The sequence below is a fragment of the Neovison vison genome, chromosome 3 (genome assembly GCF_020171115.1).
Source record: "Neovison vison isolate M4711 chromosome 3, ASM_NN_V1, whole genome shotgun sequence".
In the NCBI taxonomy this organism is placed as follows: domain Eukaryota; kingdom Metazoa; phylum Chordata; class Mammalia; order Carnivora; family Mustelidae; genus Neogale; species Neogale vison.
Window position 1 is genome coordinate 200,725,723 of NC_058093.1, and position 20,698 is coordinate 200,746,420.

Consider the following 20,698-nt stretch of genomic DNA (forward strand, 5'->3'; position numbering starts at 1 on the left):
GTTCCGGTGACCTGGACACCCATGGGGACCACTCCTTCTTGGCCCCAGCCACTTGCTGCCAGCAGGAAGGCCAGCCTGGTAGGGCCCCCAATTGCAATCCTTTACGAGAAACTAGGAATATGAACGTGCACGTGCGCCCTCTAATTTTAAAGGATTGGCAGCCTACCCCCTCTTTCCAGAAGGGCTCTCTGGGGCCCGAGCTCTGTGGCCTCAACGAGCCTCTCTCAGGAGGGCCCCCCGAGGAACCAAAGCCAGAGACACCAGCAGGACGTGGGAATCCGCTTGGCTGCTGCGGAAGTGGACGGCCCTGGGCTCACACGGCACTTAGTTATCTCTTCTGTCCCTCTGTTCACTCGCTCCCTCCCTCCCTCACTCATTCCTTTGTTCAGAATGTATGTATGGAGTGCCCCGCATTCCAGATATTGGCCTGGGCACCGGGGAGAGAGAAGCTGGGGTCTCCGGGTCATGGGTTTTCCTTGCTGGTAGGAGGGACTCTCTCCAGCACAGAGGCCCTAAAGCAGAGGAACTAACCAGTCTACCAGGATCGTTTTAGGAGAGACGAGGAAGAGCCAGAAGGCTAGGTAAAATGAGAGCTCCTGCTCAGGCTGGTCAGCCAGTGGCGAGAGCTGCTTTGGCTGGGGCAGTCCGGTCCGGACAGAGCTCCTAGACACATGGATTTCTCCAGATTGCCAGCACCAGCCAGCGTCCCCTTGTTTTCTGCTCTCTCCCCCTGCAGTGTCAGTGCCCCTGTTCCTGGGACTGTCTCGTTCGCTGGGTACCTTCTCTGTCTAGAACAGCGCCCTGGCACTTAGCAGGTGCTCAGTAAACTGTGCTGTGTGGAAGGCACACCAGGGAAGTCACGCAGCAGAGACACCTGTGCAGCTTGGATGGACACCCCTCCCCCCATAGGAGGCTGTTCCCGAGGAAACCCTCCAGGCAGCCCAGCATCCAGCAACTGCTCCTTGTTCCAGGCTAAAACCAAAGCATTGGGATGTACAGAGATCTGTGTAATCCCTTACCTTCCCTCTCCTTTGAAGCCAGATACTAGAAGGAAGAACAAAGAGCAAAGATCAGTGAGGGGAGAAGTCAGCCTGTCTTTAAGCCGTGCACCTGTAGGACCGTGGCTGCGCCTGTTTTGTGGTTTGAGTAGGTCAAAGCAGGTAACCACAGTCCTGACCACCCACCCACCCACCCCCGGTGGCTGCTTCAAGCATTTTAGTTGTGTAACTAACATGCAAATACCCTCTCTTGTTTTATAAAGTAAGCCAGAGCATCGGCAAAGCCCAGCTTTCCGTGTGAACATCTAAAAGATTCTACTCAAGTAATCTCCTCTGTAAACGTGGGATTATCACAAAGAACTTTCAAAACACTCGTGTGCGTGCGTGCATTTTTCTTGTGGTTTTAACGGAATGATGTGAAACATCTTAGTATTTACAAATACCAGTATCGATGGTTATTTTTTAACATAATTATTTAGCATAAAGGATGCGCTACTTCTGTAATAATTGTGAAATAATGCTGATTGTCTGTACAGGATCTATGCTTCCTTCCTCTTTCTTTTTAATTTGCTGGCAGTGGCAATGTGCCCAGTTAAAAATAGTCATCTTTCCAGATTCACTCACAGCTGCATAATTACGAACCAATGTTGGCAAGAAGTTATAAGCAGAAGTGTATTGGGAGTCTTCCAGGAAAGCCAATAAAAAACACCAGGATCATGCAATATACTCACCTTGTAGAGACATTTTCCCTTCCCTTTTTTTCTTCTCTGGAACTCAGATGCAATGGCTGGATGGGTGGCAGCATTGTTGTGACCATGGGCATGAAGGTCTGCATTAGAGGTGGGGATCCTGGGTCCTTAAAGAATCTGTGGAGCTAGTGAATAAGTCCTGGGTAATGTTTCTGGAAACTTCTGTGGGGAAAATAATCTGCAGCAAAATGTGACTCAGGCCAGTCCTTGTGGTTAGTTTGTTTATTTGTTTGGTTGTCACCCATGCTGTGTCCTGGAGAGGTTCCTGCCCTAGTGCCTGTGGTTGTCCTATTCAGCCGCTGGCTCATTATGGTTGGAATGAACGGACCGTGGTGTTGAGCGCATGCCAGGTGCCAGGCACAGCTCTGAGCACCTTGCACAGTAGCTGCTCTAACCTGCTGACGTTCCCTTGAGGTGTGCGCTGATATTGCGTGCATTGCAGGGATGGGAACACTGAGGCACAGACAAGCTGAGGAAGCAGCTGACCCTCACAGCCAGGAAACAGTGAGGCCGGATTGGAACTGGGTGACCTGGCCTCTTGACTGGGCCCCTTCCTCTCCCCTGGTTCCTCACAGGGTTCTCTTCTGTGGCCCCTGTGTGTAAGCACCCCCTCGATAGGCATTTACATCATATGCAATTCAGGACAATTATGGAGAGGGTCACGGTGGACACATTGGACCTGTCCACCTGTGCCCATGGATGGGTATGTCTGTGGGGTAGCTCCTGACCAGGAAGAGTCTCAACTCCGTGGAAGGAACATCGTACACCCCAGCAGGTGCCGACATGGTGCCCCCCACGGACTGCCAGCAACATCTCTTGCTTGTGAGGTAGCTGCCCCTTTCTCCCCTCAACCCCTACCCTGGGAGCAAGTGCCCAGTAGTCCAGGGTGGGTCTCTGCCCCTTCCCCTAGCACCCTGGGCTCTCCCTATTCTTCACTGCATGCTCTGCTATCCTTCCCCCTTTGGCATCAGGCCTTTGTCCCACGTGGGAGAAGGAAGGTCTGCATGGGGCTTTGCCGTACCCTTTCCAAATTTCTGCACTCTCTCTCTCTTGTTTGTGGCTCGTTAAGTTTTTGCCTTTCCCAAGGGGGGAGGGTACATCTCTCTGGAGCCATTGTAGACGGCAGTGATGTCCAGCACCCAGCTCCAGCTGGACACCATGGCCGGGGCAGGGAGGCGGGGAGGTGTCCCTATGCTGTAAGGACTTTGACGAGGACAACACTGAGTGGACGTTGGTCCTTGTCACCGTGGCACCCCAAGCAACAGCAGTGTAGCATGCCTTACCGCCCCTGGCATCTCTGCCCCATGCAGACACCTCCCTTGAGACATGGGTCCCGACCTTGGCCCCCCGCCACAGTCCTCGTGCATGGTTATTTCTACCATCTTCATCCTTCCCTTCTGTGGCTGCTCTCTGTCCTTAGTTTGCAGTCACTGAGCCTGAGGAACATGGCTTACTTTCCTGTGTGTTTCCCATAAAAGCAGTCAGCATAGGACACGGGAAAGACTCTCAGCGAATGTTTGTTCGATGAAAAGCATGCCTCGTGATATCCCCCAATGGATTTTTTTTTGGAGATTAGTGTTAAGACCAAGATTGATGTCTTGCCCCTGAAATACTAAATGAGAACATTTCTCATGAGCCTACTGGGCTTATCAATAAAGAACAGGAAGCTGAACATTGGTTAGCTCAAAGGAAGCGTATCTTGGACTGGCTTAAGCCATGAAGGGAAAACTCCAGAGACCATCCAGCTTCAGGTACTGCTGGATCCAGGGGCTCCATCTCTCAGTCATTCCTTCCTCAGTGTGAACCTGACTTGCAAGCTGGGATTCAGCATCTCTGCCCTGATGCAGTGCTTAGAAGAATACTCTCACCACTACTTTAAATATTTAATTATTTTAACAAGCTCTGGCACCCTAACTCCAAATTCCATGCAGGATAGCATAAAGGTGAGCACATGGGTCTTGAGTTCAAATCCTGATTCTGAGATTCCTAGCTGTGTAACCTTGGGTAAGAAACTTACCCTCTCTGGGCCTCCATCTCCTTAGGTATAAAATGAGGTGGCAAGAGTGTGGATCACAAGGGGGCCATTGAAGGTTGAAAGGAGCACGTGGTATGAGAGCTAGGAGATGAGCAGCCAGACCCACAGGCTGTTGATTGGGGCTATTGTTTCCATCCTTCTGGGTCACAATGATGGCAGGCTTCACGAGGCCAAGATTTCATCTTCCGTTTTAGGGATTTTTTTTTTTCTCCTTGACTTTTAAGAATTCTCTGCTATACATACTCCATTCTCCTCAGGAGGCTCTGTGCAAACGTCCTCTTTCACGAGACAAAAGGTAAAGACGATATAATGAGAGAGAAAATCGCTTTCATCTTCTGGTGTATCCTTTCTTTCTTTCTTTCTTTCTTTTTTTATTTACTTCACCATCAGGAAAGCATTTTCTACTTTGTGTCCTAAGACTTCTCATTAATATAATCATCCTAAATACTGGTGTAACCAAACAAAACTGCAGATGCTAACCAGCAGGAAAATGGGACTCATATGTGGGGGGAAAATGGGATAGAGAAGAGGTTTTGTTTTTTTTTTAATTATCTGTAATTAGTGCAAAAGAAAATATGTGGGCTTTATTAAAAATAAGCTCTTTCTTTTTGAGGAAAAAGACCTTCTAAAGAACGGGAATGCTGTTCCCTTTTATTGACATGAATTGAGATAATTGGAACTCTCAGGATTAATGTAAGGTTCCATCATAAATAATACCACCATCTGCAATAAATAGATCCTCTCTCTTTGAATAGACACAGCTAAATATCCTGAAACCAGAAGCTATACGAGCGGCAAATGCAGCGATTTAAATTCTGCTATAAAGGCTTATATTATGCAACTCTAAATCCTTTCTGATGTTTGATCAATTTTTTTTGTTTTGTTTTTGCTTCAATTTCCAAGCTGTTTTGGAGGCGTAGTAAACGCCGTGTTTACATTTCGGATCAATGAGCTAAACCTGGTGTAGAATTGACATGGCAAAGGGCCCTGGAGAAAACACCAAGAAAGCCGTCACCTGCAGGAAACACAACTCTTAAGATGACTTTATCCATGTCGGAGGTCAGGCCAAATCCAGGCCCTCCTGCCTGTTTTTGGATAGCCCACCAAGGGAGGATGCATTTACATTTGTAAATGGTCGAGAAAGCTTTTTTCTTTTCCTTTTTTTCTTTTTTTTTTTTTTAATAAACATATATTTTTATCCCCAGGGATACAGGTCTGTGAATCGCCAGGTTTACGCACTTCACAGCACTCACCATAGCACACACCCCCAATGTCCATAACCCCTCCCCCAGCTACCTCAGTTTGTTTTGTGAGATTAAGAGTCACTTATGGTTTGTCTCCCTCCCAATCTTATCTTGTTTCATTTATTCTTTTCCTGCCCCCAAAATCCCCCACGTTGCATCTCCACTTCCTCATATCAGGGAGATCATATGATAGTTGTCTTTCTCCAATTGACTTATTTCGCTCAGCATAATACCCTCTAGTTCCATCCACGTCGTCGCAAATGGCAATATTTCATTTCTTTTGATGGCTGTGTAGTATTCCATTGTGTATGTATACCACATCTTCTTTATCCATTCATCTGTTGATGGACATCTAGGTTCTTTCCATAGTTTGGCTATTGTGGACATTGCTGCTATAAACATTCAGGTGCACGTGCCCCTTCGGATCACTACGTTTGTATCTTCAGGGTAAATACCCAGTAGTGCGATTGCTGGGTCATAGGGTAGCTCTATTTTCAACTTTTTGAGGAACCTCCATGCTGTTTTCCAGAGTGGCTGCACCCGCTTGCATTCCCACCAACAGTGTAGTAGGTTCCCCTTTCTCTGCATCCTCGCCAGCATCTGTCATTTCCTGACTTGTTGATTTTAGCCATTCTGACTGGTGTGAGGTGGTATCTCATTGTGGTTTTGATTTGTATTTCCCTGATGCCGAGTGATGTGGAGCACTTTTTCATGTGTCTGTTGGCCATCTGGATGTCTTCTTTGACAAAATGTCTGTTCATGTCTTCTGCCCATTTCTTGATTGGACTATTTGTCCTTTGGGTGTTGAGTTCGATAAGTTCTTTATAGATTTTGGACACCAGCTCTTTATCTGATATGTCACTTGCAAATATCTTCTCCCATTCTGTCAGTTGTCTTTTGGTTTTATTAACTCTTTCCTTTGCTGTGCAAAAGCTTGATCTTGATGAAATCCCAATAGTTCATTTTTGCCATTGCTTCCCTTGCCTTTGGCGATGTTCCTAGGAAGATGTTGCTGCGGCTGAGGTTGAAGAGGTTGCTGCCTGTGTTCTCCTCAAGGATTTTGATGAATTTCTTTCTCACATTGAGGTCCTTCATCCATTTTGAGTCTATTTTCATGTGTGGTGTAAGGAAATGGTCCAATTTCATTTTTTTGCATGTGGCTGTCCAATTTTCCCAACACCATTTATTGAGGAGGCTGTCTTTTTCCATTGGACATTCATTCCTGCCTTGTCAAGGATTAGTTGACCATAGAGTTGAGGGTCTATTTCTGGGCTCTCTGTTCTGTTCCATTGATCTACGTGTCTGTTTTTGTGCCAGTACCATACTGTCTTCATGATCACAGCTTTGTAATAGAGCTTGAAATCCAGAATTGTGATGCCACCAACTTTGGCTTTCTTTTTCAATATTCCTTTGGCTATTCGAGGTCTTTTCTGGTTCCATATAAATCGTAGGATTATTAGTTCCATTTCTTTGAAAAAAATGGGTGGAATTTTGATAGGGATTGCATTAAATGTGTAGATTGTTTTAGGTAGCACAGACATTTTCACAATATTTATTCTTCCAATCCAGGAGCATGGAACATTTTTCCATTTCATTGGGTCTTCCTCAATTTCTTTCATGAGTACTTTATAATTTTCTGAGTATAGATTCTTAGTCTCTTTGGTTAGGTTTATTCCTAGGTATCTTATAGTTTGGGGTGCAACTGTAAATGGGATTGACTCCTTAATTTCTCTTTCTTCTGTCTTGTTGTTGGTGTAAAGAAATGCAACTGATTTCTGTGCATTAATTTTATATCCTGACACTTTACTAAATTCCTGTACAAGTTCTAGCAGTTTTGGAGTGGAGTCTTTGGGGTTTTCCATATATAGTATCATATCATCTGCAAAGAGTGATAGCTTGACTTCTTCTTTGCTGATTTGGATGCCTTTAATTTCTTTTTGTTGTCTGATCGCTGAGGCTAGGACTTCTAGTACTATGTTGAATAGCAGTGGTGATAATGGACATCCCTGCCGTGTTCCTGACCTTAGAGGAAAAGCTTTCAGTTTTTACTCCATTGAGAATGATATTTGCAGTGGGTTTTTCATAGATGGCTTTGATAATATCGAGGTATGTGCCCTCTATCCCTATACTTTGAAGAGTTTTGATCAGGAAGGGATGCTGTACTTTATCAAATGCTTTTTCAGCATCTATTGAGAGTATCATATGGTTCTTGTTCTTTCTTTTATTAATGTGTTGTATCACATTGATTGATTTGCAGATGTTGAACCAACCTTGCAGCCCTGGAATAAATCCCACTTGGTGATGGTGAATAATACTGTTAATGTACTGTTGGATCCTATTGGCTAGTATTTTGGTGAGAATTTTCGCATCTGTGTTCATCAAGGATATCGGTCTGTAATTCCCTTTTTTGATGGGATCCTTGTCTGGTTTTGGGATCAAGGTGATGCTGGCCTCATAAAATGAGTTTGGAAGTTTTCCTTCCATTTCTATTTTTTGGAACAGTTTTAGGAGAATAGGAATTAATTCTTCTTTAAATGTTTGGTAGCATTCCCCTGAGAAGCCGTCTGGCCCTGGGCTTTTGTTTGTTTGGAGATTTTTGATGACTGTCTCAATCTCCTTACTGGTTATGGGTCTGTTCAGGTTTTCTATTTCTTCCTGGTTCAGTTTTGGCAGTTTTTATGTCTTTAGGAATGCATCCATTTCTTCCAGTTTGTCAAATTTGTTGACATAGAGTTGCTCATAGTATGTTCTTATAATTGTTTGTATTTCTTTGGTGTTGGCTGTGATCTCTCCTTTTTCATTCATGATTTTATTTATTTGGGTCCTTTCTTGTTTCTTTTTGATAAGTCTGACCAGGGGGTTATCAATCTTATTAATTCCTAAAAGAACTAGCTCCTAGTTTCGTTGATTTGTTCTATCTTTTTTTTTTTATTTCTATTTCATTGATTTCTGCTCTGAACTTTATTATTTCTCTTCTCCTGCTGGGTTTAGGCTTTCTTTCTTGTTCTTTCTCCAACTCCTTTAGGTGTAGGGTTAGGTTGTGTATTTGAGATTGAGAAAGATTTTTTAAACAATGTTTCTAATATGGGAGAATTCTATGAAATGTCCATTTCAGTGTCTGTCAATAAAGTTTTATTGGCACAGGGACACAGTTACGTGTTTACCCTGGTCTGTGGTTGCCTTCACAATAGAACAGCAGGGCTGAGGGGTTGCAGAGACCACTTGGCCCATAAAGCCCAAAATATTACTATCTAGAACTTGATGGAAAAAGCATGCTCATCTCTTCCTTAGATGATGCCCAAAGCCAGTAAGTTCCATTTGGACAAAGCCAAATGGTACCATTTTAGAAGCTTTTGCTGAAAGAAAACAATGAGGCACAGGGGATATTCATGGGTCATCCTAATGGGGAGTGTGGCGGGGAAGCAAGATGGACAATGTGTTCGTGCAAGACTCCCTCTTTGTCGTAAAGACCCACTCCCACAGTCCTCTACTGTGCCCGCTATCGCTGGCCATTTCTGGGGATCTCACCCATAGTTCAGGGATGGATGACAGCATTAATGGGGTGACCTGTTCCCTCATTTGCCTTTGGAGAGAAAAGAATTTGCTTTCCTGGTTTTCTTAGGAGGGAGGGCATTTCTTTCCCAGAAGCCCCAGCAAACCCCTCTTCATAGCTCATTGGTCCCCATTGGTCCAGGACATGGGTCCCCAACATCAACACTCTTGACCTTTGGGGCCAGATGAATCTGTGTCGTGGGATGATACTGCCCATGGAGATGTTGAGCGATATCTCTGGCCTCCACCCATGAGATGGCACTAACATCTCCCCCACCAAAGACGGCAAACAAAAATGTCCCCAGACATTGTCGAATGCCACCACCACCCTCCTCCCCTCTTGGCAAAAGTGCCCCTTATTTGCGAACCACTGGTGTAGACAGGTGCATAACTGAACTCGTTGCTGGAAACAGGTTTGGAATTACCCATTTGGCTTAAATGAGGGATTTATGGCAAACATGACATCAGGGGCTTTATTTGGCCCCTCACCTGTTTTTGTAGGGCCCACATCCAAGAATAGTTTTCGCATTTGTCAATGGCTTTGTAAGTACCCGTGTAATATTGATTTTGCCTCTCAGTCTGCAAAACCCAAAGTATTTACTCAAAGGCCCTTTCAAAGAATTTTTGCCAACCCCTGGATTAGACCAGTGGTCTCAACCCTTCCCTGTATACAGCATAAAATTAAATTTGTAAACTTTTTTTAAAAGATTGATTTATTATTTATTAGAGAGAGTGTATGGTGGGGAGGGGCGGAGGGAGAGGGAAAAAGAGAACCCTATGCAGATTCCCCGCTGAACACAGAGCCTGGTGCAGAGCTCGATTGATTCCAAGACCCTGTGATCATGACCTGAGCCAAACTCAAGAGTTGGAAGCTCAACTGACTGAGGCACCCAGGTACCCCTAGATTTGGAAACTTACAGCCTATTTATGCATACATGTAAAAACAAATCTACATAGTGCCCTGTTCTAAACAGGAAAAACATGAGCAGAGTAATCTGTAATAAAATTGTATCTTAAACATGTCCGGGAAGACCAGATGTTGGGAGCCAGGTACCAGCCCTGTGTATGGAGTCCCATGCATGGGTCAGCCACGCATCCTCACTGCTGTGGACAAATTTGGGACCCCTTGCATTCACAAATTGACTGGGCATGGCTGATGACATTTTCCAAAAGGAGAAGCCCTTCTTCACTAAAGTTCTATCAAATCAAAGTACAATTTTGCCCCAGTAGTTGTAACTCATATACAAAATTCCTGCCCCTTGCTCTCTGTTTTTGTAGCTGTTGGAGATAGCTTATTGGCTTGGGTACGCAGGGGAGTTTTCCCACCCTTGTGAGTATCCAGTGGGACCCCAGATGTCACACCAGTCTGGACACTTGTGCATCTTATGGGATTGTCTCCTGCCCTGTAGGAAGTCTCACACAGCTGGACCCCGCTCTCTACATGCCCGTGGGGATCCTCCCTCCAACCCTTGTGATAACCAGAAATGCCTCCAAGGTCCCCCAAATACCATGTGTGCTGGGCTGAAGAGCCCCCACTTCTAGAACCTACTAATATGTGACCTTATATGACCAAAAGGACTTCCCGAGTGTGATTAATTTGAGGATTTGAGATGGGATTTATTTATTTTTCTTTTTTAAAAATTTCTTTATTTTATTTCTTAATTAAATGTTTTAAATTTAAATTCAATTAATTAAAATATAATGTATTCCTGGTTTCAGAGGTAGAGGTCAGTGATTCATCAGTCTTACATAATACCTAGCACCCATGATTTCACATGACCTCCTTAATGCCCATCACCCCATTACCTCTTCCTCCCCCCCACCCTCTCCCCTCCAGCAACCCTCACTTTGTTTCCTATGATTAAGAGTCTCTTATAGTTTGTCTCCCTCTCTGATTTCATCTTGTTTTATTTTTTCCTCTCTTCCCTTATGATCCTCTGTCTTGTTTCTCAAATTCCTCATATCAGTGAGATCATAGGATAATTGTCTTTCTTTAATTGACTTATTTTCATTAGCATAATACCCTCTAGTTCTGATGAAGTTCTAGAACCTAGGTGAGGTTCGGTGGGCTGAGGTCTGGAGCCAGTGACCAAGAAAGAATTCTTGAGACATCTTTGGTGCAAAATGGTGGCTTATTAAAGCACGGGGACAGGACCCATGGGCAGGAAGAGCTGCTGCTGCCCCAGGTTGTGAGGGTAGGCAGGTTATATACCTTGCGGTTGGGGGAAGGTGAGGGGAAGGGATGGGAGGTTTCAACAGAATTTTCACAGGTTAAGGAGGGCCTACAAGGTGCCGGGGGGAGTCCTTGCCCTTATGGCTTGATCAATGTCGTCCTTAGGTCAGGCATTAACATCAAGATAGTTGGGAGATTCTTGGTGGGGTGTTATGATCCTGCTGTCATTTACATTCCCTTCTACCTCCGCCTCCTCCAGTTTATGGTGGGCAGGGAGACATTAGGGCTTGAGGAACTGAGAGTTACTTGCCTCTGGAAATTTGTACTATTGATAAGGTAACCTCCCTGTTTAGGTCTCTAGGACATCTGTAGAGCAAGGGAGATTCCTGTTCTGCAGGATTGCGATCCCTACAAGTTAACTATTTATCGTTTTATGGCAGTCAGGGGTGTCTGAGGAATGCTACACATATGGAGGGGAGCGGGTGAAGAGGGGGTGCAAGGTGGCAGCTTCTGCTCTGTCCTCAGCCAGCCTCCTACTCCCTCATCAGTTCCATCCACATCGTCTCAAATGGCAAGATTTCATCTTTGATGGCTACGTAGTATTCCATGGTATAGATATCCCATATCTTCTTTATCCATTCATCTGTTGAGGAACATCTAGGTTCTTTCCATAGTTTGGCTATTGTGGACATTGCTGCTACATTTGTATCTTTAGGGATAAATACCCAGTAGTATGATTGCTGGGTCGTAGGGTAGCTCTATTTTCAACTTTCTGAGGAACCTCCATACTGTTTTCCAGAGTGGCTGCACCAGCTTGCATTCCCACCAACAGTGTAGGAGGCTCCCCTTTCTCCGCATCCTCACCAGCATCTGTCATTTCCTGACTTGTTAATTTTAGCCATTCTGTCTGGTGTGAGGTGGTTTGAGTTGGGATTTAATAACAGGAGTCCCCATCAGAGGAAGGGGACCTGAAGCTTTGGGCTTTGAGGAGGGAGGAGCCAAAGACTGCCCATGCCTCTCAAAAGTGGAACAGACAAGGAAAAACACTCTCTCCTGAACTTGCTGTAAGGAACATAGCCTTGCCCACACTTTCACCTCGACTTTTGACTGGTAGAACTATAAAAAATTATCTCTCATCATTTTAAACTGTGAAGTTTGTGTCATTTACTCCAGCAGCAATGGGGAACCAATACACCAGCTCACAGGGGAGCCCCTCCCTTAGGGTAAGCCATAGGGGAAGGCTGGCTGGAGCCCCGGAGCACCCTGTGGATTCGGGGTCCAAGTCATACCCAGGGCAGAGAGGAGTGGTACACGGCAGGGGGTGGGGGGTGGGGGTAGGGATACCAGCAGCAGCCACAGGGACCCCAGGGTACTTGCCAAACTTGACTTCAGGAAGTATACAAGCAGTGCAGGTAAAACATTGCATTTTAAATCTATGGCTCTCCCTCGTAAATATTTCCAGGCGTGTGCATACTCCAGGCACTATTCTCATGCTGATGGAGTCCCAGCTTCCAGGTCCTTTACTGAATTTGTCTTTGAAAGGCATAAGTCTTTTGCTCTCCTGGGGCTGGGGTAGCAATGGGGCCACACTCAGGCTGATGATGGAGTTCTCCGGAGGAAAGGGGGGGGTTTCCCGGCAGGGGACCAGAGGGGGAGATAAGTACTGGCTCTTTTAGAGGACAGCTTCTCTGTTCCAGAATTGCAAACCACGCTGTGTAATTTCAGTAAAGGATATTCAGGCGTTGTTCAGAAGAGGCATTGAAATCAAATAATCCATTTATCAAGGTGCCTTTTGTTTCAAGAAAAAAGAAACAATGCGCCATATTTAGCAGAAAGAGACAGCGTGTGTCTGGAGAATGTTAATAAATCACCCACCAGGAGAGGGGAAAAGAAATCTCAGAACACTCGGGGCGGTTTGGGTTTCAGGGAAGCAGCAGTGACTTGGAAGAAAATCCCATCAGGGTTTTCCTTGAGGTGAATGGGGGCAGGCAGACTCTGCCTACGATGGTGGGGTGGGGGGGCGGGATCTGACACTGGGTGGGTCAGTGGCAGGTGTCCGTGGCCCCGTGGCCCCTGGGCTCGTGGAACGGCCCGCCTGCCACTCTTGGTGCCAGACTCTTTCCTCGCACAGAAGGTGCCCGTTCCTCTCCACGTCTCTCTGGCCTTGAAAACGTGCTACTCTACCTTTCCAGCATGACTGAAACAACAGTGAGAGGAGCCATGCTCAGAAGGTACGAATTCCGAGCAGCAGCACCCTTCCCGGTGCTCGGCCGGTTCTCTCCGGGGTACCTTGCATATTGCCTTCTGGGACTTCGTGGTGCTCTGAGGATGCGGAGGGCGCTTGTGGGGCGTGGTCAGTGAAGCGTCCGCCTCCGGCTCAGGTCTCATTCCCCAGGTCCTGGGATCAAGTCCCACTTTGGGCTCTTGCTCTGTGGGGGCCTGCTTCTCCCTCTCCCATTCCCCCTGCTTATGTTCCCTCTCTCACTCTCTCTCTCTGTCAAATAAATAAATAAAATCTTAAAAAAAAAAAAAAGAGAGAGAGAGAAAGAAAGAAATGAGGATGTTGAAGCTCAGAAGTTTAAGGTATTTGCCAAAAAAAAAAAAAAAAAAAAAAAAACCCAAACAACAACAACAACAAAAAAACCAATAGCAATGAAATCTTTAGTACATGGTAGAGCAGGGAGGGATTCCTTGGATTTCGTGTGACATCAGGAAGGCCCTTAACCCACAAGGATACCTTTCCCCTCCCTGCTTGGAAGAGGGTTTGGCCAGAATCTTTCCTCTGTCTCGTCTGTACCCTGGATGCACTTATGAACACCTCGCCCGGGAATCAGGTTGGACCAGGCTTCCTCAGCCTCGGCTCTAGTGACAGTTAGGACTGGACAGACTTTGTGGTAGGGACGTGTCCTGTTGGCATCCCTGGGATCTGGTCTCTGGATGCCAGGAGCTCCCCAAACCCCACTTGTGAGAACCAGAAAGGTTTCCTTACATTACCAGGCATCTACCCTTTGCATAGCTTAAAACAATACCACTTACGCATTTGGGTGATTCCAGTGATTTTTTTTTCTTTTTTGTAGAGCTCAAATGCACTAACTTTCCTAGGTGTTTGGTTTCCTGTTTGTAAAATGAGCGGATATGTGCACTTTTTTTTTTTTTAAATCTCTCAGGCAATGCTTTAAAATCAAACGCGTGCTGTAGAACCAAATACGGTGTGAACCCCTCCCCTCTGATTGTCTTTGAAAGGCACATGTTGGTTTTTACATTCTCCAGTTGAAGAGGAAAGCAGGAGCTTGGATTTTTACCAAGCCCCTTGTGGGCGTCCAGTGCTTCCTCCCTTCAGAGCAAAGTCCAGCCCCCTCCCCCGCTCGCAGACCGCCTCCCTGCTCCTCGTAAGCGGAGGCCCCAACCTTCTCCTAGAGGGGTCCTCTCTGCAGTCTGGCCAAGCTCCACCACCAGCCCAGAGAGAACCAGCTCCTAAGAACCCATCCCCGTCACCACATCCACAAGTGAGCATCGTGATGGAGGTGACTCGTCCCACGGGCCCAAAGGGTCACTTCCCCCAGCGTTAGTATGTCTGGGTGCTAAGTGACACCAAGTTCTCCTAGGTTCACTATCTCAGAATCTCAAAAACTCAATTTCCGGCGGCAGCCCTGCTGTAGAGTTCTCCAGTGAGCAAGTGACGGAGGACACAATTTCCCCAGCACTGACAGGCGACACAGATAAAGAAAATGGATAAACAGGAGGGCAGATGGCGAATGAACGTGCCGTCAATGGGGAACCTAGATAAAAAGGTCCAGCTGTCCCCGGTGCCCCCGTTCCCTCTCCCGTGGCCTTAGGAAACCGGCATCGCACTTTCACAGGTTTGTTGTTTCAGATCAATAAAAACGACCAAATAATCCTATCTTCTGCAGAGACAGTGTGAGCAGATCCACGAGGATTCGAGGGGGCATATTTGGTCCCAGCAGCCAGGAGATCATTCCCTAGCAATCAGCAGACAAAGTGTCAGGAGAGAAAGAAATGCAGGCACGGCTGGCAATCTCCTCTGCTAACGTCATCCCCTGGATCAAGGGACGAAGTTGAGTTGAGGTGATGGACAGACTCACAGCCTGGAAGGGCGGCAGTGGGCCAGGTCCTGAGGGAGCCATTCTCATGGGGCTGCCTGGACGTGGCATGAAGCCACCCGAGTCTCACAAATGAGAAAGCAATTCCCTTCTCAATTCTCTTTGAATTATTCTAATGCCATCAAGGAGGGAGTCTCATTTTGGTGTCACTGTATCTTGAGGTCCTCACACACAGGAATGTGCCCCCCACCCCCATTTAACAAAGAAATGGCAAATGTCTGGCACAGAGCCATAGGCTGGCAACCAATTGGGGTCATGGGATCCTGTGTTTTTATTTACGCTGTAATTCTATAAACACATGTATTCATTAATTCACTGGTGTTGGATCAAGTATGTAATAAAGTATTAATTATTGATAAAAAAAATCATTGATTGATTATCAATGCATAAACATCTGGCTGATGTCATGAGAATAGCGTCTGAATGCCTGGTGTTGGGGAGACACTGTCTTCAGTTGGAAGCCTTGTGCGTGGAGCGAGATGTTCTTTGCTATCATGGGAATGCGTGTGCTCAGTAGCTTCTCATTTTTTGGAGACCGTGTTCTTAGAGCAGTTTTAGATTCACAGCAAAATTGAGAGGAAGGCGCAGAGAGTTCCCGCGTATCCAAAGTCTGTGGTCTACGTTACAGGTCACTCTTGGTGTTGTAGGTTCTGTGGGTTTGGACAAATGTATAATGACACATGTCCACGGTTGCGGTATCGTATAGTGTTTTCGCTGCCCTTAAAATTCTCTCTGCCATATTCATTGGCCAAAATGAATCACACAACCAGCATAGATTCAAGGAGGCCAATAGACTCTTCCTCTTGAACGGAAGACCACAGAGCCACATGCAAAAGGTGTAGATACAGAAGGAGAATTGGGGCTATTTTTAATTGCTCTATACAACTTCTATTATATCCCATATATCTGATTCTATCTAGCTATTTATCTATTTACTTTGCACCCATCCACCCATCCATCCACCCATCCATCCATCCACCCTTCTGTCCATCCATCCATCCATCCATCCTTCCATCCATCCACCCTTCTGTCCATCCATCCATCCATCCATCCACCCATCCATCTCTTCATCCACCCATTCACCCATGTGTCCATTCATGCATCTACCCATCCACCCATCCATCCTTCCATCTATCTGTCCACCCCTCTGTCCATCCGTCCGTCCATCCATCCATCCATCCATGGAAACTGAAACTCCCAGGAGGTAAGAACTTGGTCAAGATCCAACGATGGCTGAGTAGGTCAACCCTCAATGCCTCCGTGAACAAGCTTCATGCCCTTAACCACCATTCTAGACCCTTGTCTAGAACCTTTCTTCACCTTGTCTGTCTCTTCTTCCTAACATTAAATCTCTCATGAACTGAACAACTCAGAACTGGGTTCAGCAGGAAAGTAAGACCGAGGCACTTTTTCCTCTGTGAGAAGGAGAAGGAGTGACCTACTTAAATAAGGGAGAATCCTGAGAAAGGAGACAGCAGGAAAGCAAGCCCACTCCAGCTTTATTTTATAGAAAACAAGCTCAGCATTTACTAAAACATAAGAGATTCATATTTTAGGCTTTTTTTTGGGGGGGGGACCCAAAAGTAGTAGCAAAACTGAATCTGTGCACACAGGGAGAGTGAAGAACGGAGAAAAGGCTTGTTGGCCGTGCTTCCCATGATGGAGTGTATCCTTCCCTGCTCCTTCAGGACCCCATCCCCAAACAAACCAGTCTCTAAATAGCCACACTTCAAGGTGTAAGAGCTTTTTTTGGAGAGGGACAAGAACACAGGAACGAAACATCTGATGTGGCTATTTAGTTTGGTTTTTACAAAATCTTCTAAGTTGCTTAGATGGACGTGGAGCCAGTGATCTTTCTCGGATGTTCTGCTTTGGCAGAGGATGTAGAGGGTGATTTCACCTGGTTCTGGAAGGAGAGGGTTAAAATGGACATGCAAAAACATCCCTCAGAGAGAGAGGGGGATCACCCTTGCTCCTGGGGGCCTCAGAACAAAGCCTCTGGCAGAGAACAAGGGAGGGTGCTGTTTCTTTGAAAAGCCATCTTGACAACCCAAGCCCGTTTGGCCGCAGCACCAGGGAAGGCAGCTTTGATCTGCTAGCCAGTGTCCCTGCTGGGAGGAGGATTAGGGGAGCTTCCAGAGGAGAGACACACAGGCCTCCCCAGATGCTAGATGGGCTGAAGGCCAGCGGGGGAGGGTGGAGCTGCTGGAGGAGAGGCAGCTATATGAATGGGGGCCCACTTGCATTTCTGGGCTGGTTTTCAAAGACAAGGGCATGGCTGTGGGCTCTGGGGGGCTTTACAAAGTCAGCCATTGGGCACTTGAACCTCTTTGCCCTGTGCGTGTAGCAAGTCCTCAGTGAGCCTCCCACAGTGTAAGAGGAAGCTAAGGGAACCTTCGAGCGGCAAGGAGCCTGCTGGTCATACAGCTGTCCACGTCTGCGTTGGACAGAGGAGGGCAGGAAGGCAGGGGTGATGCTCTCGCCTGTCTGAGCACTGAGTTCCAGCCTCCAGGGCAAGGACGGCTCCCAGGCTGTGGATTCCAGTCGGGGTTTTGCAACTCAGATGTACCTGCACTGATACAAGCAGGTAACAGAATCGAGCCCTGTGGCCTGCCCGTGGCCTGCCGAGTGACTTCTCCCCTTACTGCCAGGTGGACATGACGCCTAGAGGTTGCCAGGTCCTCGGATGTGTAAAGAGAAGCTGGAAACTCAGATACTTCCCAGTTGTTCAAGATGGTTCCCATTCTTAGCGGTCTTCTAAAATACTGTGCACCAAATAGAGCCCATGCCCAGGCTGGTTCATGTGGCGTACGCGAGCAGTTTGTAGGATATCCCAGGGCACCGTGTTTCCTTTTGACTTAATGAATTTGTTGTTATGCAGACTTTTAAAAAATTTTTACATAGGCAAGTTTATCACTTTTTAAAAATTGCCTTTGGGTTTTGAGTCATCATTAGAAAGGTTTCCCTGCACCCAGCTCCTGAAGGAGTTCATCCCTTACCTTCTTTTAGTACTGGAAAAATTTTATTTCCTTATGTGTAGATCTCTGATTCACTTGACCTTTATTCTTGTGTATGGTGTGAGGTATGGATCTAATTGTATCTTTTTTTAAAAAAAAGTTGTATCTTTTGTTTCAAGTGGCTAGCCCTTTGTCCTAGTAGCATTTATGAGAAACTATCTCTCTGACTCATGACTTGGGAGGTGTCTTTATCACATGCTACGTTTCCAGGCACATGTGAGTTTGTTTACAGACTCATCCATTCCATTGGTCTGTTTTCCTCTCCATGTATCCATGCCATCAAAATGCTTTAAACTCATGCAAATTATTAATAAACATCCCAAATCCACACTCGTGGGTATCTTGCCAGCTTTCTGCTCGGTGGCATTATGAAATCATCACTGTTGAATCATTCTGAACATACGAAAATCTACATTTTCTTGGCTTCAACCTAATACAAGTGTATAACTAGCATATGGTCCTTTACTGGCTGATCCCAGGAGACCATAGACATTCTGGCCATGTGGGCTTTGAAATGTTCCTCCTCATTTCTAAATTGCTTATGGACCTGCTGCCCAAGGAGTCCAGCAATAACCCCGTCTTTGTCCTTTCCTTTTCTTTCTCTGCCCCCTGCAGTGATCGAGGGCCGGGGGGTCACAGACAACGTGCCGCGGTTCTCTTCTCTGCCGCCCTTCCTGCCCGTGAGCTACCGCATCCTCGGAGCCGAGACCTCCTTCTTCCTGAAGGAGGCCCACCAGGACGTCATGCACAACTCCAGCCTGCACACCAGGGTTGAGTCCTTCTTCACCTACAAGGCCAAGAGGCCCCCGGTCCTCAACACCAGCTACGGGCCCTTCTCCGTGCAGAAAGTCGTGCCTCTGGAGCTGATGGTTACTTCGAACTTTCTAGGTCCAACCAGTAAGTTCGGTCTCAACTGGAAGCTGAAGGCGCACATCCTGCGGGACAAGGTGTACCTGAGCCGGCCCAAGGTGCAGGTGCTGTTCCACCTGCTGGGCCGGGACTGGGCGGCCCTGAGCCCCGGCGAGAGGCTGCCGTGCCTGCGCCTGTTCGCCTTCCGCGAGACCCGGGAGGTGCGGGCCGGCTGCCGGCTGCAGGGGGCCCTGGGACTGTGCGTGGCCGAGCTGGAGCTGCTGGCCGCCTGGTTCGGGCCCCCCAGCGTGGTGGCCGGGAGGAAGAAGGCGCCTGGGCTGCCCGAGGGGAGCCCCGTGGAGCTCTACTACTCCGTGCAGCCGGGGGACGCACGTGGGGACTGCGCCGGCGGCGACGTCCGGAAGGGCAACGCCATCCGGCCGGGGAAGGATGGGCTGGACGAGGCTGTGCCCCACCTGCAGAGGATCGGTGCTGTGAGCCTCTACCGGGCCCAGGACACGGCCCAGCTCAGCGAGCTGCGTCTGGACAGCAACGTGGTCATCTGGTTGCCCTCTCGGCCAGTCAAACAAGGAGACGTGGTCACTGCCTACGTCACTGTGGCCAGCAATTCCACCGTGGACCTCTTCATCCTGAGGTAGGTGCCTGGGCTGGCCCCGGGCAGTCCTGCGCATGCCTTGTGTGCGGTGGGGTCGGACGTCTGGGGTCTCGCTACCTTCGGGGGACCCTCCAGCTTCACAGTGAAGCCCAATTCTGCAGCTGCCCACAGGCACTCAGTGGTGCCTCTCACATTGTGGGTTAGGGGACGGGGGAAGGGGGTCAGAAACCGCATCCAAAAGAAGTAAGGGTAAACGAATCGTTCTCACACTTTCTTTGACCTTGAGTTGTCCTTGAACTTGGAAAGGGGTACAATTTCTCTCTAGCTTTGAATTCTTCTGTAGATACAGGGGTACTTGTTGCATGATTGAGAGTCTGTTTTCACAGACCCCAAGAAGAGACATAGGGTTTATGACATTTATGGTATTTTTACCTCAGGTGCGTATGTGAAAAAAGGCAAGGAGGCGCCCTTTAATGAAAAAAGTTGGCAAGGTTGAGTGTTACCAAGTCAGGGCTGGGGGAACATCCATTCCTGAGCATGGCATAGCTGTGATTAAAGGAGTGTGTCCAATGGAAAAACATCACGTGGAATTCCTTCTCCTAAAAAGAGAAAGAACAGAAAGTAAATTGAAATGACAGAATAACCCACCTGTCATCACGGTTGCTGACTCAGGAGACTTCGCAAGTTCTAATAGGGCTGCTCCGTCGTCGTGAGACGCTTCTGAGGTCGGTCCGGGAGCGTCTGGTTTCCAAGGGTTATTAACACTGGAGAAAAGCCATGTATGGAGAATCCTCTTAAAATGCAGACCAGAATTTCATAATAAGGAGAAAATATTTGGAACTTGTTTAAAAGATAAAGATGATAAAAATCACGCGCCCCTCCCCCATTCTAGTGCAGAAGGACTGGGGTCATGATTACAGCTCTGCCTTGTTTTCTTTCTTAAAACAAACATTTAATCATGCGTTGAGTGAGTTGCTTGAGAAAATATCTGCAAAATAGAATGATAGCATTCTATCGTGTATTTCTTTTTAAGTTCCATTGTATAGGGTCAGGAACGGTCATCTTTAAAGGGTCTGTGTTTGTTTCACAAAACGCACTCCAAGGTTTCAGTGCTTCTCAAGGCGTCTCTTCATCCTTCAGATTTTAGAACGCGCGTCCGTTCGCTGTCCTTGTCATGCACTCTTTCAACTTTTTTTTTTTTTAAGATTTTATTTATTTATTTGACAGAGAGAGATCACAAGTAGGCAAGAGAGAGAGAGGAGGAAGCAGGCTCCCCCACAAGGAGAGAGCCCGATGCGGAGCTCGATCCCAGGACCCTGGGATCATGACGTGAGCCGAAGGCAG

At 47.0% G+C, this 20,698-nt stretch overlaps 1 protein-coding gene across 1 annotated transcript in view; it reads left to right on the top strand.

Moving 5' to 3' along the window:
• The window catches only part of TMEM132C (transmembrane protein 132C), a 224,129-nt gene that overhangs the window by 9,654 nt on the left and 193,777 nt on the right, over window positions 1-20,698 (top strand). The window contains exons 2-3 of the mRNA XM_044244405.1: window positions 17,220-17,229; window positions 18,505-19,393. Of these exons, the coding sequence (XP_044100340.1) occupies window positions 17,220-17,229; window positions 18,505-19,393 (899 nt within the window). The remainder of the gene's footprint in view (window positions 1-17,219; window positions 17,230-18,504; window positions 19,394-20,698) is intronic.